Source organism: Strigops habroptila, chromosome W, assembly GCF_004027225.2.
Source record: "Strigops habroptila isolate Jane chromosome W, bStrHab1.2.pri, whole genome shotgun sequence".
Lineage (NCBI taxonomy): Eukaryota > Metazoa > Chordata > Aves > Psittaciformes > Psittacidae > Strigops > Strigops habroptila.
Window position 1 is genome coordinate 25,275,318 of NC_044301.2, and position 27,193 is coordinate 25,302,510.

The 27,193-nt window shown below is 41.5% G+C and overlaps 1 protein-coding gene across 1 annotated transcript in view; it reads left to right on the plus strand.

Moving 5' to 3' along the window:
- The first annotated feature begins 470 nt into the window (after nucleotides 1-470).
- LOC115619178 (Y+L amino acid transporter 2-like) overlaps nucleotides 471-27,193 on the plus strand; it is a 57,896-nt gene continuing 31,173 nt past the window's right edge. The window contains exons 1-4 of the mRNA XM_030511225.1: nucleotides 471-1,038; nucleotides 20,759-20,884; nucleotides 22,741-22,885; nucleotides 24,615-24,738. Of these exons, the coding sequence (XP_030367085.1) occupies nucleotides 507-1,038; nucleotides 20,759-20,884; nucleotides 22,741-22,885; nucleotides 24,615-24,738 (927 nt within the window). The 5' untranslated portion in view covers nucleotides 471-506. The remainder of the gene's footprint in view (nucleotides 1,039-20,758; nucleotides 20,885-22,740; nucleotides 22,886-24,614; nucleotides 24,739-27,193) is intronic.

Sequence of the window (27,193 nt, forward strand, 5' to 3'; positions counted from 1 at the left end):
CATGTGTAAGTACAATAATTCGATTCATTTTTTAGTACTGCAATAAATCTATGTTCATGCTTAGAACTTCCAGCTTGATCTTACAGTGCTTGCTTTTTTACATCACCTCTCTTTGCTTCCATCTGTTCTTTCTTTCTTTTCAACATTGTAATCCCTTAATTCTGTCCTTCCTATGGTTTTGGTTGTCTGGGTGTTTTGTTTCATTTTGTTTTTTCCTAAAGGTGCAAGTTCCTTTCTCAGCTTAAGTTATATTGGAATTTGTCTCTTGCTCTGTGTGTGTTTTTTGTTTAACTATGCATGAATTTACCATTGTGTAAGAACATACATGAAGCAACAAAAGGGAATTTCTCAATTTATCTTTGTAAATTATAAGGTAAAAAGGTGTAAAGAAGACTTGGCAAAGAAGTCCTGGGATAAAAAAAAAATAAAAAAATAATTATTTCAGCTGTCTATGTTTTGTTTTAGATTGTGATTTGGAGTCGTGGAGAATTCACGTTTTATCCAGAATGGGAGAAAGGACAGATTGTATGCAGTCGCATAGTTCAGTGGCTGAATACAGCCCAGTAAATAAATCGGACAGGACAGATCTAAGAGACAGCTATGAAATGCAGGATGGAAACCAAAATCCAATGCAACTGAAGAAAGAAATCTCTTTGATAAATGGGATAAGCCTTATAGTAGGCAACATGATTGATTCAGGTATCTTTATCTCTCCCAAAGGTGTTCTCATCTATGGCAAATCTTATGGATTGTCTCTAGTAATTTGGGCAATTGGAGGGATTTTTTCAGTCTTTGGAGCTCTCTGCTATGCTGAACTTGGAACCACTATTACAAAGTCAGGAGCCAGCTATGCATATATTTTGGAATCTTTTGGGAGCTTCATTGCTTTTATTCGTTTGTGGACCTCACTCCTAATTGTTGAACCAACCAGTCAGGCAATTATTGCCATCACCTTTGCTAACTACATAGTTCAACCTTTCTTCCCTTCTTGTGATCCTCCGTATTTGGCTTGCCGTCTCATAGCAGCTGCTTGTGAATGTAAGTATTTCCTGAAATTTACTATGGTAACTTTTTTATTCAGGGTTAAGTTTTATTAAAACAAATCCTACCCAGTCTCAGAGTTGTTGCATACTGAATCTGCAATGGTTTGAGTTACAGTGGGAAAAGAACAGTTTCCAGCACATGAATAACTTGCAGGTATTCAGTCAGCGAATTAATGTTTTCTCATTCAGAAACAGAACAAGATATTTAACTCTTCCAGGTTTACTTACATGGCAAAAATGGGAGAAAAAGTTTGTTTTCCCTCAGAGGTATATTAAACCAAACCTCAAGATACTCGGTGTGGTCTAACGGTTGCTATAGAATAGCTCTTGTGCTATAAATTCTGGTGTAAAATATTTTACAATAGCTTCTCAATTTAGACATGCGTAAATACTGTGGTAGGATTTCAAAAGATCATTTATTCAAGATTATTCTTTATGCTCATGATTAACTGTACCTGTTGTAAAGCTGTTTTGAAAAGCAGCATTTTGTGTGCACATAAAACATTGAAATGTTTTTAATCAGCCAGCTCTGTTAGTCAGTATAGAGGAACAACTGTCCACCTGCTTCAAATCAGGACTGTTCTGCTGTATCAAAAGAATGAAACTGTATGATTGTACTGTGTGTGTCTTATTTAATATTTAGGTATTTCCTATTAAAAGTGTTTGTATACGTATTTTACATTTCCTGTGTAGATGTAGAAAGACAATGTGATGTCCTCTACACTTCCTCAGAGAGGGGATTTAGCACCTTTCTCTTTAGTGGAGACATGCGATGGCAAGATTACTCTCATATAGGTGGAACAACTTTCTTTAACAGTCCATTTTATGGTTTAACTGCTTGTTCTGCCCTGCTATAGGTGTCAGTGCTGAGACTTACCCCTGCTCTATGACTTCATTTAGCTGTTCTGTTAAGGCCTGTGCTTCTCCCTGGCCTGACAGGGCTGATGTTGTGTGTCAAATCCTTAGCTCTGGATATGATTAGTAATTTATTAAGTTGCTGGGAGTGGAAGGCTGAACATTGGTTAGGTTACAGATTATATGTGAGAATTGGTGGGTTTGTTGTGGGGTTTCTTTTTGTTCTTTTTTAAACTGTAGCAATAACAATACTAGATCTAGTGTGAGATCAACATTACTGACAAGTAATGCTGTATAACACTCATTTTGGCAATGGGGGTGGCATCTGGTGTTACAGAACTAGACAGTTATCAGGAACTTTAAGTAGCTAAACAATAATTAAGTTGAGGAAAACATGAGAGAATAATTTTAATAAAAGAAAGAGGGAGGGGATGTGGCTTATTCAGATTTTTTTATTATCTTTTTTAAGAAATCGGAGACAGAGTAGCATTTCATCTGAAGAAGAGACCGAGACCAAGCCCTAACTCACTAAAATAAGGAGTTAATAGTGTTGTTAGCCGAGAGAAGAACACATAACCACTCTAAGGAGGTTATATGTGGTGCTTTATTTCGAGGCCCCGGGAACCAGGGGTACGCACCCAAATCTGGTTCCAAAGACCGTCACAACGCACCCGCAATTTATCCTATTGAGATTTCACAATCTAATGTATATTCAACAGGTTACATCCTCCTCTCATACATATGTATTTATAAATTGCATCATCTCCTGATTACATCATCAGTTGTTTCTGCGCTTGCGCAGCCCCCTTCTGGTGGTCGTCAGGATGAAGTAAGTAGTCTTCCTCAGATGAAGTAAGACGTCTTCCTCGCTATGTCCTTTTTACCTTTTAGAGTCCTGGATAAGTCCCAATGATTGTGCTTGCACCAGTATTCTTCTCTCTCTCCTTGACTGGTTCTTAGTATACAACTCTGTTTCTTAACACAATTAAAAGTTCTACTTGAATAATCTTTAAAGTACTGTTCCTACCAAACCACCACCCCATAAGGATATCGCTTGAATAGTCTCATAAATCTACGTCCACATCCTAGGTACTAGGCCTTTCTGACCTAGTAACAAACTTAACAAAACACAAATCAACCAAATCAGTAAGGCTAAATACTATATATATATATATAGATTAAAACTTGATTAAACTTCTGTTAATCAAACGTTATGATTTCTAACATTTCCCCCCTTTGAAAATACTTCATCTTCTGCAAGTATTTTCACTCATGTAGTTGTTTACTGATAGGTAGGAGGTGGAGGTGTTGGGTGTCGTGGATATTGTTGAGTCACTGCTCCAATGATTTTGTGTGTCCAATTGGTATTCCGGGTTATCTCTTTTCGAATACAAAAATATACCAAATAGATTACAAGGAATACAAGTAATAAACACTGTCTCTATGAGGGAATGAATCCATCCAGTAAGGTGGATTCCCAATCCATCAAATAATGGTCCTACCCAATTATGATTTATTTCTTCGTTTTCCCTTTTCAGCTTCCTTTTCAATTTTTCCCAACTGAGTAATGTCATATTCTATATCTGCAGTTACGTTTGGTATATGCACACAGCAGTGATCGGCTCTATCCTTGAGATATCCACAAATACCATGTTCTTTCAACAACCATTTCACTGTTTCTTTAGCCTGATTGGTGCGACAGGGAGAGGCTTCTGGCCATCCAGAAAAAGTGTCAACCCCTACTAACAAGTATCGATATCCCTGTGTCCTGGGTTCAGCTATAGCAGTCATTTTTCTCCTTCTTAGTAGCTGGTGCAGTGCTGTGTTTTTTAACTTTCAGCCTGGGAACAACGCTGATAACACTGATGTTTTTAGTTGTTGCTAAGTAATGTTTATTCCAACCAAGGACTTTCTCAGTCTCATGCTTTGCCAGGGAGGAGGGGAAGCCGGGAGGAAGCAGAGACAGGACACCTGACCCAAACTAGCCAAAGGGGTATTCCATACCACGGCACGTCATGCCCAGTATATAAACCAGAGGGGAGTTACCTAGAAGGCCCAGATCACTGCTCGGGTCGGGCTGGGTATCGGTCGGCGGGTGGTGAGCAATTGTATCCTCTCCCCTTGTTATTTCACTAATCATTATTATCATTGGTGGTAGCAGTAGTGGTTTTGTATTATACCTTAGTTGCGGGACTGCTCTTATCTCAACCCGTGGGAGTTAAATTCTTCCGATTCTCCTCCCCATCCCTCCAGGAGTGGGGGGAGGAAGGGGGGGAGTGAGCGAGCAGCTGTGTGGTTCTGAGTTACCGGCTGGGCTCAAACCACGACAGTTCTTTTTGGCACCCAACGTGGGGCCCAAAAGGTTGAGATAACGACAGATCTGACCAGAGTGTGTCTAATCATATTTGTGATAAGCATTCATTGTTACTACTCGTCACAATGGTGATTATTTGGCTCTCAGACTTGTTGCGCTTGATCTCAGAGTTTCAGCATGTTGTACCTTACTTACAGCCACTATTTGCTGTTTTAGTGTTTATCGGCTGGGGGGCCTGGGCTAAGGTTCTTGTTTCACTGTACTTCATGGTAATGACTTGTAATACAATAGACTCATTGATCATGAAACTGGTCTGGTTTGTGCTTCCAGCGTGGCCATCACCTCTATACATTGGGAGGTATATAATGAAATATTTTAGCAATTGCATATCTTTTTTTTTCTCCTCGGGGGGTAAACTTACGAAGGAAGCATTCTCTTTCACCCCCCGTTCCCCCACCAGCCTATTTGCAACAGCAGTTGAGAGTTCTGAAGGTTTTAGATGGCCTTTGAGTACCCTTGAAACCTGCCTGCTGATTGTGCTGGGGATCAGCATGTTGGCACACATACGGAGTGTGTTTTACCCACGGCCATCCCGTCGTAGGAACATCCTATTTCGTTTAATGTCAAAAATTCAGCAGTATCAGGTTCGAATCTGGTCTAGGGTTAGACGACGATATAGGAGGACCACCAGGAGATTTTCCCTGAGGCTGGACAGTTATGAGTGGCAGGGTGTGTGGGATAGTATGGGCAAGTACCTAGGCCAGTGGGCCCCTCCAGTGCTTTGGAACTTCACCACTGAACAAGTGCAACATCCGGAAAAACTAGTAAAACACTTAAACGAGGTGTGCTGTCGTCCTGGTTATACCAGAGAGGGACAAATTTTGGCAACGTGCTGGGGCTTGGCCTATGCCTACAGAGCCCTGCTCAACACTATCCAGCACCTTCAAAGGGAAAAAAATGTCTCTGGATCTGATGGCAAAGCAACAGACAATGCAGCTATGCCAACTACAAGCACAGCATCTACTCAGACCCTGACCACAACAGACAACACAGCTACTCCAAGTACGGCAGCTACATCAACCCCAGTGACAAGCACAACAGCTGCTCAAACCCTGACCACAACAGACAACGCAACTACTCTAACTTCAAATACAGCAGTTACACCAACGCCAGTGACAAGCACAACAGCTACTCAAACCCCGACAGCAACAGACAATGTGGCTACTCCAAGCACCGCAGCCACACCAACCGCAGTGACAAGCACAGTAGCTATTCAAACCCCGACAGCAACAGAAAATGCAGCTGTTGGTGTTACTCAACTCCCAAGCACAACAGCTGCACCAACCCCAGCAATAGACATTGCAACCACTCCAATCCTAGTGGCAGACACTGCAGCCACTCCAACCACAGTGGCAAACACTGCACCTAAACCAAATGTTCAGTTTGTGACAATGTCTGTTGCCCCTGTAAGCAAAAGCAGAGGAGAGGCACAAAGAGCAACCCGCGAAGTGAAGAAAGATGAAGACCCAATGCCATTACTACATGCAACAGCATCTGAACAAGAGTTACTACTACGTGGGTCAGAGGAAGAGGAGGAAGAAGAAGAAGAAGAAGAGGTCACTTCTCGACCCCGGACATCAACCGAACTGCGGAATATGCGAAAAGATTTCACCTGTTTTCTAGGGGAGCACATTGTCACCTGGTTGCTCCGATGCTGGGACAATGGGGCCGACGGTCACGAACTAGAAGGTAGGGAAGCCAAGCAGCTGGGATCACTTGCTAAGGAAGGAGGAATTGACAAAGCGATTGCAAGAGAGAAGCGAGCCCTCAGTCTTTGGAGGCGGCTCCTGACAACTGTGAAGGAAAGGTTTCCCTACAAAGACGATATTACGAATCGCTCAGCCAACTGGACCACGATAGACAAAGGCATCCAGTCCCTGAGGGAATCAGCCATTCTAGAGATGATCTATCATAGGCCGGATGCCAGGAACACATCCGTAGATCCAGATGAAGTCGAATGTACACGACCCATGTGGCGGAAACTTACACGGAGTGCGCCATCATCATATGCCCACACATTGGCATCAATGACCTGGAATGACGGAATATCACCAACAGTGGATTGCCTGATTCGTCAACTCCGAGAGTTCGAAGACAATCTCACCCCTTTCATCATTTCAGCTGTGGAAAAACTGTCCCAGGAGTTCAAACAATTGAGAGACGATTTATCCGATCTATCCAGCTCCCCACGCGTACCAACCCATGTCTCAGCTATTAACAGAAGGCACCCTACTACTCGAGAAAGAAAATATAGGAGGTACACGCCACGGGCCACCCTATGGTTTTACCTGCGGGATCACGGAGAAGACATGAGAAAGTGGGATGGAAAACCTACTTCTGCTCTGGAGCAACGGGTGCGTGAACTGAAGAGGAGAACAATGGTCAAGGATGATCCTCCCAGGAAAGCTGCTGCTCCAGTCTCTGGTGAGCAGTTTCCCAGATGGAGCGAAAGAGCTGATTTTACTCCAGCTCCTGTGATAAGGAATACTAATCCCTTTCTACAAGACAGAAGTGGAGAATTTTGTGATCACTATTAGAGGGGCCCTGCCTCCAGCCAGGTGGAGGAGAGGGATAATGGGGTTTACTGGACTGTGTGGATCAGATGGCCTGGCACATCAGTCCCACAGAAGTATAAGGCTCTAGTAGATACTGGTGCACGGTGTACTCTGATGCCATCAAGGTATCAAGGGGTGAAACCCATTTATATTTCTGGAGTGACAGGAGGATCCCAAGCGTTAACTATGCTGGAAGCTGAAATCAGCCTGACTGGGAGGAAGTGGCAAAAGCACCCCATTGTAACTGGTCCAGGGGCTCCATGCATCCTTGGCATAGACTATCTCAGGAGAGGGTACTTCAAAGACCCAAAAGGGTGTAGATGGGCTTTTGGTATCGCTGCCTTGGAGAAAGAGGAAATTAAGCAGCTGTCCACCTTACCTGGTCTCTCAGAGGATCCTTCTGTTGTGGGGTTGCTGAAGGTCGAAGAACAACAAGTGCCAATTGCGACCACAACAGTGCACCGGCGGCAATATCGCACCAACCGAGACTCCTTGATTCCTACCCATAAGCTGATCCGCAGACTGGAGAGCCAAGGAGTGATCAGCAGGACCTGCTCACCCTTTAATAGCCCCATATGGCCAGTGCAAAAGTCTAATGGAGAGTGGAGATTAACAGTAGACTATCGTGGCCTGAACGAAGTCACACCACCATTGAGTGCTGCCGTACCGGACTTGTTAGAACTTCAATATGAACTGGAGTCAAAGGCAGCCAAGTGGTATGCCACAATTGACATTGCCAATGCATTTTTCTCCATGCCTTTGGCAGCAGAATGCAGGCCACAGTTTGCTTTCACTTGGAGGGGCATCCAGTACACTTGGAACCAGCTGCCCCAGGGGTGGAAACACAGCCCTACCATCTGCCATGGATTGATCCAGACTGCACTGGAACAGGGGCAAGCTCCAGAACACCTGCAATACATTGATGACATCATCGTGTGGGGTGATACAGCGGAAGAAGTTTTTGAGAAAGGGAGGAAGATAATCCAAATCCTGCTCAAGGCCGGTTTTGCCATAAAATGGAATAAGGTCAAGGGACCTGCACAGGAGATTCAATTTTTGGGAATAAAATGGCAAGATGGACGCTGCCAGATCCCCACAGACGTGATCAACAAGATAACAGCAATGTCTCCACCAACTAACAAGAAAGAAACACAAGCTTTCTTAGGTGTTGTGGGGTTCTGGAGAATGCACATCCCAAATTACAGTCTGATTGTAAGCCCTCTCTACCACGTGACCCGGAAGAAGAATGATTTCAAATGGGGCCCTGAGCAACAACAAGCCTTTGAACAAATTAAACGAGAAATAGTTCATGCAGTAGCCCTTGGACCAGTCCGGGCCGGGCCAGATGTGAAAAATGTGCTCTATACCGCAGCTGGGGAGAATGGTCCTACCTGGAGCCTCTGGCAGAAAGCTCCAGGGGAGACTCGAGGTCGACCCCTTGGCTTTTGGAGTCGGGGATATAAAGGATCCGAGGCCAGCTACCCTCCCACTGAAAAAGAGATACTGGCAGCCTATGAAGGGGTTCGAGCTGCCTCAGAAGTGATTGGAACTGAAGCACAGCTCCTCCTGGCACCCCGGTTGCCTGTGCTGGGCTGGATGTTCAAAGGCAGGGTCTCCTCTACACATCATGCAACTGATGCTACATGGAGTAAGTGGGCCGCACTAATTACACAATGAGCTCGAATAGGAAATCCCAGTCGTCCAGGAATTCTAGGAGTCATCATGGACTGGCCAGAGGGCAAAGATTTTGGGATGTCACCAGAAGAGGAGGTGACGCGTGCTGAAGAGGCCCCACCATATAATGAACTGTCAGAGAGTGAAAAGCAATATGCCTTGTTTACTGATGGGTCCTGCCGTACTGTGGGAAAGCATTGGAGATGGAAGGCAGCTGTGTGGAGTCCCCTGGGACAAGTTGCAGAAACTGCTGAAGGAGAGGGTGAATCGAGTCAGTTTGCAGAGGTGAAAGCCATCCAGCTGGCCTTGGACATTGCTGAACGAGAAAAATGGCCAGTACTTTATCTCTATACTGACTCATGGATGGTGGCAAATGCCCTGTGGGGGTGGTTGCAGCAATGGAAGCAGAGCAACTGGCAACACAGAAGTAAACCCATCTGGGCTGCTGCATTGTGGCAAGATATCGCTGCTCGGGTGCAGAACCTGGTGGTGAAGGTACTCCACGTAGATGCTCATGTACCCAAGAGTCGGGCCACTGAGGAACACCAGAATAACCAGCAAGTGGATAAAGCTGCTAAGATTGAAGTGGCTCAGATGGACTTGGATTGGCAACATAAGGGTGAATTATTTTTAGCCCGGTGGGCCCATGACACCTCAGGCCATCAAGGCAGAGATGCAACATATAGATGGGCTCATGATCGAGGGGTGGACTTAACGATGGACACTATTGCCCAGGTTATTCACGAATGTGAAACATGTGCTGCAATTAAGCAAGCCAAGCGGTTAAAGCCTCTCTGGTATGGAGGACGATGGCTGAAGTACAAGTATGGGGAGGCCTGGCAGATTGACTATATCACACTCCCACCAACCCGCCAAGGCAAGCGCTATGTGCTTACCATGGTGGAAGCAACCACCGCATGGCTGGAAACATACGCTGTGTCCCATGCCACTGCCCGGAACACTATCCTGGGCCTTGAGAAACAAGTCTTGTGGCGACACGGCACCCCAGAGAGAATTGAGTCAGACAATGGGACTCATTTCCGGAACAACCTCATAGACACTTGGGCCAAAGAGCATGGCATTGAGTAGGTATATCACATCCCCTACCATGCACCAGCCTCTGGGAAAATCGAATGGTACAATGGGCTGTTAAAAAGTACACTGAGAGCAATGGGTGGTGGGACTTTCAAACACTGGGATACACATTTACCAAAAGCCACCTGGTTGGTCAACAGTAGGGGATCTGCCAACAGGGCTGGCCCAGCCCAGTCAGAACTTTTACGTACTGTAGAGGGGGATAAAGTTCCTGTGGTGCACATAAAGAATTTGTTGGGGAAGACAGTCTGGGTTATTCCTGCTTCAGGTAAAGGCAAACCCACTCGTGGGGTTGCTTTTGCTCAGGGACCTGGATATACTTGGTGGGTAATGCGGGAAGATGGGGAAGTCCGATGTGTACCTCAAGGGGATTTGATTTTGGGGGAAACAGCCAATGAACTCAATTGTATGCTGTTGCCTGCTCTATAACACTTTTATAGCCCACCAGCTAGATATCTTCAGGTCGCCAGCAATTGACCCTGACTTCCCTCCGATCATCACCTCAACAAAGAATGAATTTTGAGAAAACCAGACAAGCTCAGCAGTGACCAGACGAATTTGGCGGTATCATCAGCAGGCAGCAACCCAACACTACGTACCGTCCCTCCTGCCCTGAAAGACTATTACAAGAGATGGAGCCTGACATCATGGACTGGATGAGTTCAGCAATTTTACAGGGATTGGTCCATGGACTAGGGAATGATATCTTTCTCTGTGTGTGGGTGTGGTTGTATATATATGTGTATGTATGAGACAGGGGTGATGGTGTGCTGAGAGATGTGGGATCTGAGCATGACGTGAATGGTGTGGAATAAGGGGTGGATACTGTCCTGGGTTCAGCTATAGCAGTCATTTTTCTCCTTAGTAGCTGGTGCAGTGCTGTGTTTTTTAATTTTCAGCCTGGGAACAACGCTAATAACACTGATGTTTTTAGTTGTTGCTAAGTCATGTTTATTCCAACCAAGGACTTTCTCAGTCTCATGCTTTGCCAGGGAGGAGGGGAAGCCGGGAGGAAGCAGAGACAGGACACCTGACCCAAACTAGCCAAAGGGGTATTCCATACCACAGCACGTCATGCCCAGTATATAAACCAGAGGGGAGTTTCCCGGAAGGCCCAGATCACTGCTCGGGTGGGGCTGGGTATCGGTCGGCGGGTGGTGAGCAATTGTATCCTCTCCCCTTGTTATTTCACTAATCATTATTATCATTGGTGGTAGCAGTAGTGGTTTGTATTATACCTTAGTTGTGGGACTGCTCTTATCTCAACCCGTGGGAGTTACATTCTTCCGATTCTCCTCCCCATCCCTCCGGGAGCGGGGGGAGGAAGGGAGGGAGTGAGCGAGCGGCTGTGTGGTTCTGAGTTACCCGCTGGGCTCAAACCACGACACCATGTGTCTTGGGTAATTCCACAAAATCAATTTGCCAATAGTCACCCGGCTCCATACCTGCTCTGATATGTCCCATTTCTACTTTCCTTCTGACTACTGGATTGTTTCTCAAACAAATTTTGCATTTAGATCCTATGGATTTTGCCATTGTTAACATCTGTGTATAGATTATTCCTCGTTTTAAATATGTTACCAATGCCTCTGCCCCCCAGTGACATTTTTGATGTTCGGTTTGTAAAATTGTCCGCATGATGGCAGGTGGTACCATCACTTGTCCAGTAGTGGTTACGTACCATCCTTCCGGATTTAATCGAGCCTTTACTACTTCAGCTAATTTAACATCTTCTTCTGAGTATCTTGGTCTTTGATTCATATAATTCTGTAATGGGCTTACCTTCGTTGGTACCAGGGCCATAACAGTCTGTACCTGTCGTGCAATTCGTCTAGCCATCCGATCCGCAAATGTATTTCCTTCGGCTATCTTAGAATTTCCTCCTTGATGTGCTTTACAGTGCATGATAGCCACCTGTTCTGGTAATTGCACAGCAGTTATTAAATTCAGAATTTCCTCTTGGTATTTTATATCTGTCCCTTGTGAGGATAGGAGCCCTTGTTCCTTCCATAGAGCTCCATGTATATGGACCACACCGAATGCATATTTCGAATCTGTCCATATATTTACCCGCTTTCTTTTGCTCAGTTCTAAAGCTCTGATGAGAGCTATTATCTCTGCCCATTGTGCTGAAGTCCCTGGGGGCAGAGCTTTTGCTTCTATTAGGGCGTTTTGTGTGGTTACTGCATACCCAGCATAATGGACCCCACCTTCCACAAAACTGCTTCCATCAGTAAAAAGTTCCCGATCAGGTTGCTCAAGTGGGGTATCCTTCGAATTGGTCCTCGTCGCATATGTATATTCAATCGTCTCCACACAATCGTGTTCTAATATGCCGTCCTCTGTAGTTGTACCTAGAAAAGCGGATTCAGCTGTTTGGAGAAGTATCCCACTGGTCGCTTCCAGCTTCCCAGTCTCTGCGTCAGGACTCCCAATGCCAATCTTTGTCTCTCGTGCACAAACAGCTGGAAGTCCTTGGTTAAATCCGGTAATCCCAGGGCGGGTGCTTTTATTAACGCTTCTTTTAGACCTTCGTTTGGGAAGGGTCCCAAAAGGAAGCTTTTAAGGAGCTGAGATTTCTGTGCCTCATATAAAGGTTTAGCTATCAGTCCATAGTCCGATATCCATAACCTGCACCAACCCGCCATTCCAAGGAATGTTCTCAGTTCATGTAAATTCTGAGGCTCTGGAATAGCACAAATTGCCTTTATACAATCAATTCCCAACCTCCGTTGTCCCTGGGAGATTTCACAGCCCAAATACATTACAGTAGTGCAGGCAATCTGGGCTTTCTCCCTCGAAACCTTATACCCATTTAGTCCCAATTGATTCAGAATCTCTATTGTTATTCGTATGCACAGTGATTCTTGTTCAGTCGCAATAAATATGTCATCTACATATTGCAACAAGAGATATTGTGTCCTTGGTACCTGAATTTTTCCTTGAGTTACCCAGAGTTCCAATTCTTTTGCCAGCTGATTTCCAAAAAGCGTCGGGCTATTCTTGAATCCTTGTGGAAGTCTCGTCCAGGTTAACTGAGTCTTAAGTCCATTGTGTGGGTTTTCCCATTCAAAGGCAAAGAGTTTCCTACTGCTTTTGTCGAGGGGAATGCAGAAGAAAGCATCTTTCAAATCGATTACTGTAAACCATTTATATTTCTCTTTTACAGATGTCAGCAATGTATATGGATTAGCCACTACTGGATAGATATCCTTTGTTATTTCATTTATTGCTCTTAGGTCCTGTACTAACCTGTATTCACCATTCGGTTTCTTTACTGGAAAAATTTGTGTATTATATTCTGATTCACATTCTTCTAAAATTCCAAATTTTAAAAATTTCTCAATTGTTTTTACTATCTCATATCGTGCTTCTAATTTTATGGGATATTGTTTCATCTGTACCTGTCTTGCCCCTTCTTTCAATTCCACTACTACCGGCTGAGCTATCTTTGATTTTCCTGGAATTTCTGTTTCCCAAACTGTGGGAATCACTGCTTCCTCTACTTCCCTAGGTATTCGGGCCTTTGGACTGTCCTTTAACACTAGTATCTGTCCGGATTGTGATTCCGGTACCTGCATAATCAATTCCCCATTTTCAAAAATAATTTTGGCATTTAATTTTGATAATAAATCTCGTCCCAACAGGGAAACAGGACAGTCTGGCATGTATAGAAACTCATGTATCAATTCCTTTCCCCCAAACCGTAATTCCAGGGGTCGCATGAATGGCCGCACTTCCTCTCTCCCTGTAGCCCCTATTATTGTGGCAGTCTTATTCCCTGTTTTCCCATACAGGTCATTTAACACAGAATAAGCTGCACCAGTATCAACTAAAAATTGTACCTCCTCTTCCCCCAGCCTTATTTTTACTAGTGGTTCACCCTTTTCCGATTCTAGTCACTGGACGTTTGAATCCTTGCCTCTTTACCCTGCATATCTCGCTGTCGGGTCCGATGTGAAATTGGGGTGACGGGATATTCCTGTTCTTCTCTACATTCACATCCTTTATCTACTTCTAGGTTCTCATCATCAACGTCATCCCTTACTTCCCCGCTTTTTAGAGCAGGTGGGGCTGACGGAGCTGATGGGGCTATCAACAAATCAAAATCATCATCCTCTCTCTGATGTTGCAAAACATTATTCACAGCCATGCATCCCATGCATTTCTTCTCACCCACACAGCCCTTACATTGTTCACTCGATTTTGTACTAACAACCATTATTCCACACGCCTTTCTCCATTCATCATTGTTTCTTAACATAAAGAATAGTTCCACATATGGGACCTCGTCCCATTTTCCTTCCCGTTTGCAAAATAACATTAATTGCATAATCGTATCATAGTCTAAAGTTTCATTCTCCGGCCAGCGGACTTGATCCTCTAATTTATATTGCGTCCACCACACATTACAGTAGTCAATTAATTTCCCTTTTTGCATCTCTTGTCCAAACCGTCTCTCCTTCCAATGACTCAAAATACACCCTAACGGCGACGACTTTGGTATCGGTGGCATTCTGAGCTTATTTAAATACAGACAAATTAAATTACAAAATATAAAAAAATATACCGAATAATTTACCAGACCAGACCACTGTTGCCGAACCGATTTACCAGACCAGACCACTGTTGCCGAACCTGCAGGGCTTTCGCCACTGTCTGACGGACGGCGCCTAGGCTTTCCTTGGAGCTCCGTAGCCCAACCACGCACGGCTTTCGCCGTGTCTAACAGGCAGGCTTTTACCAGACCAGAAAATGGTACCAATACCAGATAATAAAGCATCGTCTCTTACCAATGCCGTTGGTCCGTCGAGAGCACCGGAGGTCGGTCGCGGTCGATGGCTCCCCGAGAATCACTCGGTGCCGGCTGGAGCTGGATCGATGCCCGAGCCGCCTCAACAATGCTCGCGAGGTCCCATCTGGGTCGCCAAAACTGTTAGCCGAGAGAAGAACACATAACCACTCTAAGGAGGTTATATGTGGTGCTTTATTTCGAGGCCCCGGGAACCAGGGGTACGCACCCAAATCTGGTTCCAAAGACCGTCACAACGCGCCCGCAATTTATCCTATTGAGATTTCACAATCTAATGTATATTCAACAGGTTACATCCTCCTCTCATACATATGTATTTATAAATTGCATCATCTCCTGATTACATCATCAGTTGTTTCTGCGCTTGCGCAGCCCCCTTCTGGTGGTCGTCAGGATGAAGTAAGTAGTCTTCCTCAGTTGAAGTAAGACGTCTTCCTCGCTATGTCCTTTTTACCTTTTAGAGTCCTGGATAAGTCCCAATGATTGTGCTTGCACCAGTATTCTTCTCTCTCTCCTTGACTGGTTCTTAGTATACAACTCTGTTTCTTAACACAATTAAAAGTTCTACTTGAATAATCTTTAAAGTACTGTTCCTACCAAACCACCACCCCATAAGGATATCGCTTGAATAGTCTCATAAATCTACATCCACATCCTAGGTACTAGGCCTTTCTGACCTAGTAACAAACTTAACAAAACACAAATCAACCAAATCAGTAAGGCTAAATACTATATATATATATAGATTAAAACTTGATTAAACTTCTGTTAATCAAACGTTATGATTTCTAACAGTGTTACTCCTAATGAAAGTTGCTTTAAAAAAATAAATTAATGGCTGAAATAAACCCTGTGAGCAAATACTCCATAGATATTACCAATCATGAAAACTGAAGAGCAGAGACCAAGCAGAGTTGTTTTTTTCCTGAGGGCTCTGTCAGCTGCAGCAGTCCTGACTTTTGAAATTTGATACAACTGTTTTTTCTTCTCATCATGCCAAGCTCAGTGGAATCTCGTTCAGCTATTCCACTTGGCCAGATTGTCTGGTATAATAGTGCCATGCTTTTGAGATAATTACCTTTCTTATGTTATCTTTTATAAATTATTACTTTTCTATCTTAATAGTATTGCATTATTCTTGGATTATGGGAAAGGAAATAATTTATCACATTTTCATTTACTTTTGATTGCTACTTCCTTACTCCTTAAACAATCAAGTTTAGCTTTGTGATAAATTAGTCGAGTCCCAAATAGGAATTTTAGAATTTATTAAACGAATAAAGGCAAGCAAACAGCGCTGAGTGCACCGGGAGTCTCTGCCCACCAAGACGCACACCCCACAGTTCCCGCCCCTGGTTTATATATCTTTCAGGGATAGGCGTGTCTCAAACTTTCCCGCTTCGGACTTTTCCCGCCTCGGCTAGCAGCGACCTTCCAGGGATAGGCGTGTCTCCAGCTTTTCCCGCGTCGGCTAGCAGCAAAACCGGCCCAACCGGTTTTAGGCTGGTATGCTGCAATGCCTGTTAGACGACCTTGCAAACATAGGAACTACATACATTACAGATGTCCATCACAAGTCTTATCACCATCTTAGCCCTCACACATTCCATTTTTATATGGTTAGGTTCCACAACATTCAACAACAGAACACATTCCTAACCCCCTAAAAGCATCTAAGCAACCAAACAAGGAACAAAACATTTATTTTAGCAATTGTGTGATTAACCAAGGAATTATTCCCTTATCCCTTCTTCCCTCTTACTGTGATGTCGACAGGGACATTTATCATATTCTTTTACACATAATGATCACTAAGATTTCCTATTTGTTGACACGAATCACTCCTATGTTCCTCACAACTTTCATTTAGATGCATATTTAAAATACATAGTACAAGAAAACTGTTTGAAGATAAAAAGTACAGTAGAATATAACCATGTTTTTACTAGCTAGAGAAAAACCTGAGATTTGGGGGTAATACTTAAATTTCCTGATTAGAATGAATAATGTAATGATAATCTGGATAACAAAAACATGTATTTTGTTCAGTAAAGAATATTGAAGATACTGAATCATATTCAATATTCAGCATTTGAGTTCAGGCAGAGGTTGGCTGGCTCTCCATTTGAGGAAAAAGTAATAAATGCAAAAGCAAACTGTTGAAAGCTATGAGAACAACATATTCAAACAATAGTTTGAAAAGCGTTTTTTGGGGAAGTTGATCATATGAGTAAGTTTAATCAGCTACTGTTACTAAAATATTTGTGAAATCTGTTGAAAGGAGTCTCATTTCAAGTTCCATTACAATCTTGTGAAATAGGTCTGACACTATTTTGGGATAGAGGGAGAAATATACTCAGAATACTCATTACTTACTACCAGTTCTTAAAAATCCAGATTAATATTGCATTAGCTGTAATGTTATTTGGTCAGATCTGTTCTAACCTCACTTAATGCAGTTTAATACAACTGGAAAAGATTATTGAATTACCTGTGACCATATTCAGTATTGCAAAAACTCCACGGATGTTGAACTCAGCCTAACAAGGGAGGATAAAAAAAATTCTTAAACACTATTTTAATATGTTTGCCTAAAGGAATTTCTAGGTAATCTTTCATTTATCAGAACAATGCCGCGATTGAGAGACGGGACGCAGCTTGATGCAAGCAAGATGTCGTTTTATTACAGTTATCCATACACATTTATACTTGTTCCTACCTAGCGTGTCTCATACTGATTGGTCTATCTTTTACAGAAGGCACACACTGATTGGCTAGCAGAAGACAAACTATTAATCAAGCATTTACCTTCCCCCAGCAACATCTTTTCTTACACAAAGAGTTAGCTCCTCTTCATCAAGGTCGGCTACTCCCTTCTCTCTCAACCTTTCCAACCCGTGATTGATAAATAAACACTGGGCCATTCTTTTTCAGCCAAGCTTTTATCCTTATCTTATTCCTCCCATGGTTTACGACGGACAAGCTCCAACACGTCTCCTTCTATCAGCTGAACAGCACTGGGAGTCCTGCTGAGAGTATCCAAATCCTGTCCCACATCTCCCCCTTCCTGTTGCACAAAAAGAATTTTTTTCATGGAACGCTCTATCAATCTCTGTAGACACTGCAACAAACAGGGTAAAAGGATTAACAGGAGAACAAAGACAGCCAAGGCGTAAACAATTGTCTTTACCAAACTCCTTAACCATCCTGATAGCCCCCATCCCCCAAGGAGTTTATCTAACCAATCCCAACTATCGTCTTGTCGGAGTTTAAAGACTCCTTTTTTAAGCTGTTGAATACTGGCATGGATTGATTCTGAGTGATCGGAGAGATTCATACAACACGCCTTCAAAATCTTCACAGCCATGGCCTTGCGCTAAAAGCAAAAAGTCTATAGCAGCTCTATTCTGCAATGTAGCATGGCGAACACTATCTACATCTAATAAAAGACCAGATAATGCATTGCTAGTAGCATTAGTCTGTTTAGCAAGCCAGCAGCCAAGTTTATCTAGAGTCGCTAATGCTCTCCCAGCGGCAAGCCCAGGTATCAGAACAGAGGTAACAAAGCGTTGACTAAAAGACCAAAACTCCGCGCTATCATCGCAATCAGGGGTATATGCATGAATGCCACATTTTGCTCTGTGAGAAAGACGGTGTTGTAAAATCATAGATGTATTAGGAGTTAGGACAGAAAGGCGTCCGAGGCTACATGGACCTCCTTTTATATGAGAAGGGATAACGGGCCACGCCCTATCTCCACAGATAAAAAATATTCCCAACGGTAGTAGAAGAGGAACATTGCTAGATCTAGATAAGTTTGTTGCTGTGTAATTACACCAAACACTAGCATTTTTGAAAACAGGATGGGCAGGAGAGACATCCCATGCCCTAGACTGATTTTTTCCTGTATAGTTAAACTTAACACAAAAATCCATTTTTACCGATCTGAGGAGTTCAATCTCTTGTGGTTCTAGGGTAGCCTGTGGGAGAAAGGGGACCCACGCATCCCAATAATCCGTCAGATTTCGTGATAGAGCTGGAAAAACGGTTTTCAATCCCGCAGGTATCGGCCACTTATCTAGCGGCAGGCCCACGAGACATGTGGAGAAAGGGTTATTAGGCGAGGCGGTTGCAAGACACAAAGTGTCCTGACCAGTTATGTTTGCTAGCGTGACCCATACATTAACCTTAGGAAGCGCAGGAAGAAATGGATAGCTCTGCTCAGTCCTTACTGCTGCTATAAGGATAAGCACTACTTTAAAAACAGTTTTTTGCCCGCCTTTAGCTTCCACGCAAATCGTTTTCTGCATTTTTCTTTTGTTCGAGCCCAATCTTGTTTAAGGACAGGCCATATAGCAGGAACTAGGTTTGTTCTACTACACTCTAAACCACAAGCTAACACCTCCTTCGACCTTTTATACACTAAATGAGACCAGTCTACACAACTATGTAAATAACGGCTATTTCCTAACAATTCGTGCCCTGTGACAACTAAGACTTTTGCTACATCAATTTTCTTTTCTAAAGTCACAAGTTTTACATAAAATACAAACGATTTCTGCAGTTGATATTTCTTTACACTGATTCATATAGTCCTTCCTTGCTTGCGGTGTTCAATTCATGTTGTCCTGGCTCTTCTCAGGAGGTTCACCGATTTGTTGCTCGAAAGGGTGGTCTGGAGGATGATCGGAGCCAATAACAATTGCGCCAGGGATTTTAGATCATGTGGAGCCATAACATAAGTATCAAAGACAGAAGATAGTAAGCTCGCAAAATACGGGGAAGAAAGCCCATGTTCGGTAACAGTGCGGCGCAGCTCCTTAACTACTGGAAAAGACAAAGCCTCCCACTGTGCCCCCCGGCCTTGATATATTACGGGGGCTACAATTGTCTTGGCAATTTCCAGATCTCCCTCCTTCAAGGCTTGTTGTCTTATGTTAACCCATACATCGCGTGGGTCAGGGGGGTAGAGGTCTGGCTCTTTTTCAGGGTCCATTGGTCCCGGATCAAAGGGATATTCCTCTGGGGAGTAACCCGCGGCACAGACCTCCAAAGGCCTGGGGTTTTTTCAGTCCTCCGATGACAGCGGAGGTATCGTGGGAGAGTCTGCTTCTCTCTCCGCTACATCTTTGTGGCTTTTTTCCTGGACTTTCAAAGCCTCAAAAATGCTTCTCCACCAAGGGAGCATGCGCTGCACCTCGGCGTTCCCAGTTGTCGCTGCATCCCATAATTTCACCCCCGCATCGTCCCAAAGTTCCTTCGTAAAAATACTAGATGCAGTCACAGTGGGTATTTTCACCTGCACCCATTTAAGCATTGCTTTAAGGTCATGACCAAGAACATTTTTCCCATGCTTTCGCAGGAGAGCTTTCATAAGCTCATATACATCTCTCTCTGGGGAAGATTCTTGATTTCCCATGTTTCCCACAGCTCACCTCTCTACTCCGGAGGGATTAGTGCTGGCCAGCTCCTGCTTCCTTTCAGCAGTTCATTCAAAGTTCTGTGGGACTTGCAGCAAGCCGCTCAGCTAGGCGGTTCATCGACCCATCACGTCGGGGTCACCAATTTGCCGTGATTGAGAGACGGGACGCAGCTTGATGCAAGCAAGATGTCGTTTTATTACAGTTATCCATACACATTTATACTTGTTCCTACCTAGCGTGTCTCATACTGATTGGTCTATCTTTTACAGAAGGCACACACTGATTGGCTAGCATAAGACAAACTATTAATCAAGCATTTACCTTCCCCCAGCAACATCTTTTCTTACACAAAGAGTTAGCTCCTCTTCATCAAGGTCGGCTACTCCCTTCTCTCTCAACCTTTCCAACCCGTGATTGATAAATAAACACTGGGCCATTCTTTTTCAGCCAAGCTTTTATCCTTATCTTATTCCTCCCATGGTTTACGACCAACAAGCTCCAACACGTCTCCTTCTATCAGCTGAACAGCACTGGGAGTCCTGCTGAGAGTATCCAAATCCTGTCCCACAGAACAATATCGATATATTGAATTTAATTATTTCATTTAGTGGTTTCTTTAGCTTCAAGATAGTTGCGGAGTGCAGCTGATGAGGGGTAGTGTTAATAAAATGGGCATATAATCAGAGAAGGGGAAGTTCTTTCCTTCCATCTTTCAAAATAGTGTGTTTAGAACATCTGTTTCCTGCTGTTTTGTTTAAGAACTTTGTTTTCAGTACCGGTGTATTTTGCTGAGTTTAACCTAAGTATTAGTATAACATGTAAGTGCATATTTAGATTGCAATTTAAAATCTTTGAATAATGAATTAAACTGAATATTGTTCAGATAGTCTTTTCATTTCTTTTTTTTTTTCTCCCCCCTCTCTCAGGTCTTCTAACATTTATAAATTGTGCCTACGTTAAATGGGGAACATGGGTACAGGATATATTTACTTATGCTAAAGTTACTGCTCTTATTGTCATCATCATAACTGGACTTGTTAAAATATGCCAGGGTAAGCTTATAAAATTAAAGCAAAGGTTTGTATTTTTTCAGTTTAACTAAGTAACTAGTCTAAAGACTGTAAAATACCTCTGTATGTATTCTCAAATGCCTTGGTACAAGCATAATATAGCTACTTTGAAAACACCAGTAATACCAATGTTAGGCATTATCATGATATTATATCATGAGAAGCTATCCTATCTCAGTTGACTTTGAACTGGGTAAAAGAAGGTAACTGATTGCTCAGCAATGTTGTGGAATTTACAGCTTGCAGTATGGAATAATAAAGGAAATGAAAACAGCAAAATACAGAGCTAGCAAAATACAATGGGAGCAGAGAAAGCTGTAGATTTCTGTAAGGAACATAGTGCTTTACAGTGAGATCAACTGAATTTATTTTGTTTGTTTTTGTCTTTTTTTTGTTTCCAAAATGAATTTTGTGCAAGTCTGAAAGTGACTAACTTAAAGCAAAAATAGATTTGTAAGAACATGCAAGTAGGTCTGTGAAACTATAGCTCTTTTTTGTTCATATCTTGAGTTCTGTTATAGCTGTTGAGAATTAGAAAGTTGATGGGGTTTTGGATTTTTTAAAATTTATTTTATTTTTAATTTATGTGTATGTTGGGCATTAAGCCTTCAAGTTAGAGGAATTCTGAACTTAGTTTTGTTCTTAGCCCTTCCTTTAGGGAGAATTGGTGTGTTAGCTTAAAAAAAAAACAAACAAAGCTACTCTGCTTTCAAAGCTTCCATAAAGGTCTTCCCTGGCAGTTTGTATCCTTTGCTCTAAACAGTCATTGTTGAAAGTCCATGAGCAAGGTAATTATTCTGAATGGAACAAGAACATGTGAGCACCATGCTGTGGTGTTTAATCCTTAGCACATCTGCCCATCCCTTGTTTTGTAGATACTGAGCTTGTTCACTACTAATTTCCTTGACATTGTCTCCCTTCTCTGTTTCTAACTCAGCAGTTACTCTGCCTATATCTGTGCCAAGGGAATAGCAATGTCTGATGAGGATAAAAAGTGGGGAAGAGAAATAAGTGAAGATATTTTAGAGGCCTGAAATATTTGCTTGGCTGGTTTTGATGAAGTCTAAATATTTCAGGATGCACAGTACAGGGCACGTTTTGAAATTACATAGTAACTCACCTTTCTGTATTTGGTTTTGTTCATGTGTGCCTGTATATGTAAAATAGTCTGAATATATAAAAAATGCTATTGATGAGTTTGTCTTGACTTGCTTAAAGGCAAAAGATGGCACAAGTTCTCACAAATACTGGTGCTTGGGAAAATTTTATCATGTAACAATAATATTTTATGTTCTTTTAATTGCTCTTGGTTTTCTATTTTTCATAGCTAAAACTTAAAAATCCATTTAGTGGGTTTTTTTGGTTGGTTGGTTTTTTGTTTGTTTTTTTGTTTTTGTTTGGTTTTTTTGTTACAGTTATCCAAAATCAACTGTAATACTTGTTTTCTGAGTAGGCTAAACAATTGAAAATTTAAAAGGGTGTAGAAGGATAGAGTAGATTATAAATATATATGTTATATAAAATACCCGTAGCCTGAGTCATTGCCAGTTGTTTGTAACTTAGTCTGTACTTAATGTTCCTGAACTTTTTGTGCCATTGTGGACAAAGTGTTTAATTATAGAACAGTATCATCCACAGAGCATAATTTTTAGTAGTTTAAATGCCATGCTTATTGTCATGGCTGAAGCACAGAGCAGAATTGGAAAAAAGCTTAATAAGCAGCTTTGAAGGAATTAGTGTTTCTGAGGTTTTTTGTATTTGTATGCCAAAATGAATAAAAAAAAATTACTTGCTGTATTTTATTATCCTGTACCTCATTGCATCTTTTCCACACACAGGACATTCATCGCACTTTGAGAACTCTTTTGAGGGATCCTCTTTTGATATCGGAGACATTTCCCTTGCACTCTATTCTGCCTTGTTCTCTTACTCTGGTTGGGATATGCTCAATTTTGTAACAGAGGAAATAAAAAACCCAGAAAGGTAAGTGATTTGAGCTTTCTAAACCTGGATAGTTCCCAAGTTACTCGTTTTGTGGCTGTTCTGAGCTTATACAGAAATGAGTAGAACTTCTCTATACTTGGTAAGGCTGTTCACAGCCACTAGCAAAGATTTATTAAACTCCATTAAAAAGAAGGCAGGGGAGGGGGGAAGGTAAGAACATTTGCTATTTATAGGCATCAGTACCTACATCATTCTTGTAACAGTTGGAGCTGATAAAGTGAACTTAAAATTTCAGCTTTCTACATTGTCAATTCTTGGGAATAATGAGATGTTCCAGACTTCTATAAAATTACTCCAAGAATTACTTACTTTTCATATTCACTTGATTCATAGTACCCTCATGCTTGTCCAGTCAAAAGTTAAATCCACAAATCAAATTTGAAAAAGTCCCTTGGCTTTAATCTTGGGTGATGCAAAGTCCTTAAAATGCCATTTCAGCTTTTTGTTACATTATGTAACATTTCTGAGTTAATTTCTAAGTGTTTTTCTAATTCTGTTTCTTCTCTTTGCTGAGGTTCACAGGTCTCTTACTGTGAGTATACAACCTGGAAGCAGAGTCAGAACTCCCAGTTACTAATTTACTGATTTATATGGAGGGTTGTTGTGTGTGTGTGTGTTTTTCTACTTCCACGGCATCAGACAGACCCAGCTGGAGTTTTGGGCCTCTTGAAATTTTTGAGGAAACTTCCAAAGTGCATTTCATTTTTCTGCTTTGTTAGTTTGTTGTTGTTGAAAACCATTTTCATGGCAAATGCTCATCCATGTCACCATCCCGTGTTTGATTTCAAACTGGGCAAATGCGAGAGTAACACTCTCAGTTCTGCTTCCCCTTTTAAGACATTTGAATATCCCCATGAGCTTTGGGGAAAGAATAAGGCTGAGAAAAGCCAAAGCCTAAAACTAAAAGTTTGCTTCTGCTCTGCAGTTTATCCCTGTGTCGCTGCAGACTCAGAGCTGTGAGTTTATCTCAGTTTTAATTTAAATCTTATCTGTTTAGATCTAGAGGTTTGCAGTGTTTTCATGTTATGCTAGACTTTTTTTGTATTACTTTCTAGATGTGATTGCTAGTAAGGAACACCACATCCTGAGATTCACGGCTGTGTAGCAATTTTAGATCTGCCTTCTGCATCTCTCTTTTCTGCAGTTGCACTGCCCAGTTAGTTTGTTCTCTGCAGTGATGAGTGCAGATGAGAAAATTGGGGGTTTGGTTTAGTGGACCTCCCTGCATCATTTGTAGAAGTAGATGCTAGAAGAACAGCAGCATTCCCCAGGGAGAATGAATGCAGTGACTCAGAGCTCTGCCCTTTGGGTTCTAGTGGTAATTAACATGGCCAGTAGGAAATAATTTAAAGCATGTAAATTTGAAGGATATTATGGATCTGGAAAACCTCAGGTTAGGGTACTTGAAGAGCAATTGCACAGAATCCATTTTTAGACTTAATTTAGGTTTTAAGTTACTGCAAAATATTAGATTTCTTTTCCAGTATTATATATTAGAATTTCTAGTTTTAAAAGAAACGAAACTCTGCCAGAGATACCTATTTTGAAATCTTTATTCTGTCTTTATATCTTTTTATCTCTAATGTAAAGGATGCAAATAAATAAGTTTATTCCGTTATTAATAGATTATTTTTTTCCCACTGGGTTGTGAGTTTTGTTTTGTTGTTTCAGGTTTTGGTTGGTTGGTTGGTTTTTTTTTATTTTACAGGAACTTGCCACTGGCTATTGCAGTGTCTATGCCAATTGTGACTGTTATCTATATTATGACCAATATAGCTTACTATACAGTGCTGGATGTCAAAGCTGTTCTTTCCAGTGATGCTGTGGCAGTGGTAAGTTGACCATGTGATGTTTCACTATATTATGCACTTTTTGCCTTTTAGGGATGCATTTCATTTTGAGGAACAAACCAGGAAAAATCCCTAGTTTCCTGATTACAGGAGGGCAAAACAACTCCTCATGAATAATTTAATCTTTAATAGAAAAGCAGTTAATGAAATCACATATAACAATAATATATTAACAGATTTATTAAAACAAGCACAGATGCATCTTGTTGGTGTATTTTGCAAAGATACTAATTAAACTTGTGTACGTTGAGCTGATTGTAAGTTAGACTCGTTAGTACATAGTTGTCTTCTCTGTTCCTTCATGATGCAGTGTTTAGGAAGCTGGAGCAGTAAGCAGAACAGAGTTGCACTGAGCTGAATTCTATTGAGCTAATAATTGGTGCAATGCATATCTGTACATGGATGTGTTACAGCTCAGCTATGACAAGGTTTAGCTTTGTATCTCCTTTTAACTTAAATCACTGTCTGCCAAATGATGTATTGATTCTAACAGCTTTTAATATTAAGAGAGTCATTATTTTTTATATGGATGGAAGTTTGAATCTGATTAAAATATATAAGCTTCTTAAAGTAAAAGCTGGTCAAAACATGTTTTAAACTTAAAGCTAATTATTAAACAGAAGTGAAGGGGTTTTTTGCCCTGCAGCTAGTGAATTAATTGGGTAGTTCTGATTTCCAAGTCTCAACTCTAAAGGACATAGTAAATTTCATCATCTTCTGGTTATTTAAATTGGAGGAAAAAAATAGCTTTCCTCCATTATACATTCCTAACTGGCTTCTAAAATATAAGTAGTTAGACAATGGACAGAGAGTTTTAAATACATCAAAATGAAGGAAGTATTCACTCTGTTCCCACCGAGGTTTATCATGATTAAAAACTGGCTTAGCAAATCAGCAAAGTCTTGTTGCAGATTTTAGGCAGATGGTTCTGCAAAAGCACTTATTTGACTTTCTTTCAAACTTGAGAAACATTTATATTTAATGTAAGATTTCAAAATAGCTTATGGTAAATGTGGGCTATATCTTGTTATTTCAAATGTAATTATGCAGATGTTTATTTCAAAATATATTGAAAGTAAATAAACTTGAATTCTTTGCCTCTTTTTAGCTGGAATATGGAAATACAAAGTTGTCATAAAATATATTGTGAAAAACTTGGTAAAACACTTCAGAGGGAAATAAAACAAGACAAGGACAGAGAATATTTAATTTTGAATAAGCATATGCTAAGGGGTAATAAAATCTCCAGGAATATTTATTTCTGTTGTTGGCTACAGTATCCCATATAAAATACCTTCCAGTGACTGATAATGGAATTTTTAATTCTTGCCTATAATTACTTAATCTAGACAAAACTAAAAGCCAATACACAGTCCCTTGTCCATCCTGACTTCTGTAAAGCAACATGCTACTGGTTTTTGCTAACAAAGACTTGGAAAATCCACTCCTTTGGCAGCAATGAAATTCTATCCAGCCTATCCTCTCAGAGTATTCTGTGTCTACTCTGCTGCTCCTGCCCTTTGTCATCACAGAGGTTTATACACCCATATGGCAAATGGGATCAAGAAAACTGATCCACCCTGGGAGACTGGGGGAATGATTCACTGTGGGCCTGTCCAATCTATGTTACCATACACAGCAAGTGGTAGCTCTGCAGCAGCAATTGGTGGCCAGATGAAGGAGGGATGACGGATGCCTGAACCTTACTACACATGTGAAACCCAGACCTAAATGTTTATTATTTTATGTACACTTCATTTAGTTCTTTGACATTGATCTTGACCAGAAGTGAGTATATATTTATTTTTGTTTGTGTATATACATTTATGTATATACACGTGCTATGTAATTTTACATGAAATTGTAATACTCAGAACTGGATAGATCAGGTCTTCCTCTCTAGTAAAGAATGCATTTGGATATTGAGGAGAAAAAAGGAAGACTTAAGAATGATATAGTCTTTAGTCAATCTAATTACATGCAAAGATATTGGGCAACCAGGATAAGAATGAAAAAATATGTTTGCGATTTCTAAAGTTATTAGGGGATTCGCTTCTTGTGCTAGTTTTAATGGAACTCAATCAAGTGAATGGCTTTGGAATTCTAGAACTGTGCTTTTTCATTAGATCTCAAGATGATTGCCAAATACCTGCACTACTGTTCTATGTAAAGCATTTTGCTGAGACGTCTCATCAGCTGGCAAACAATGGTCTTCTGATTATCACTACTTATATCGCTTTTAGAATGGTAAGGTGAAAGTGCAGCTGAAGTTTAATACTTAACACATGATTCATTAAAGATTCCTTTTCATTCCTGATATGAAATTAATTATCCACTTTTATGAAGCCAACTTTAAGCTTGGTCTACTAATACATTAGCAAGTAGTGTGGACTTCTGACAGGATGTCTGTAGAGCAGAACAGTTGACACTCAGGATC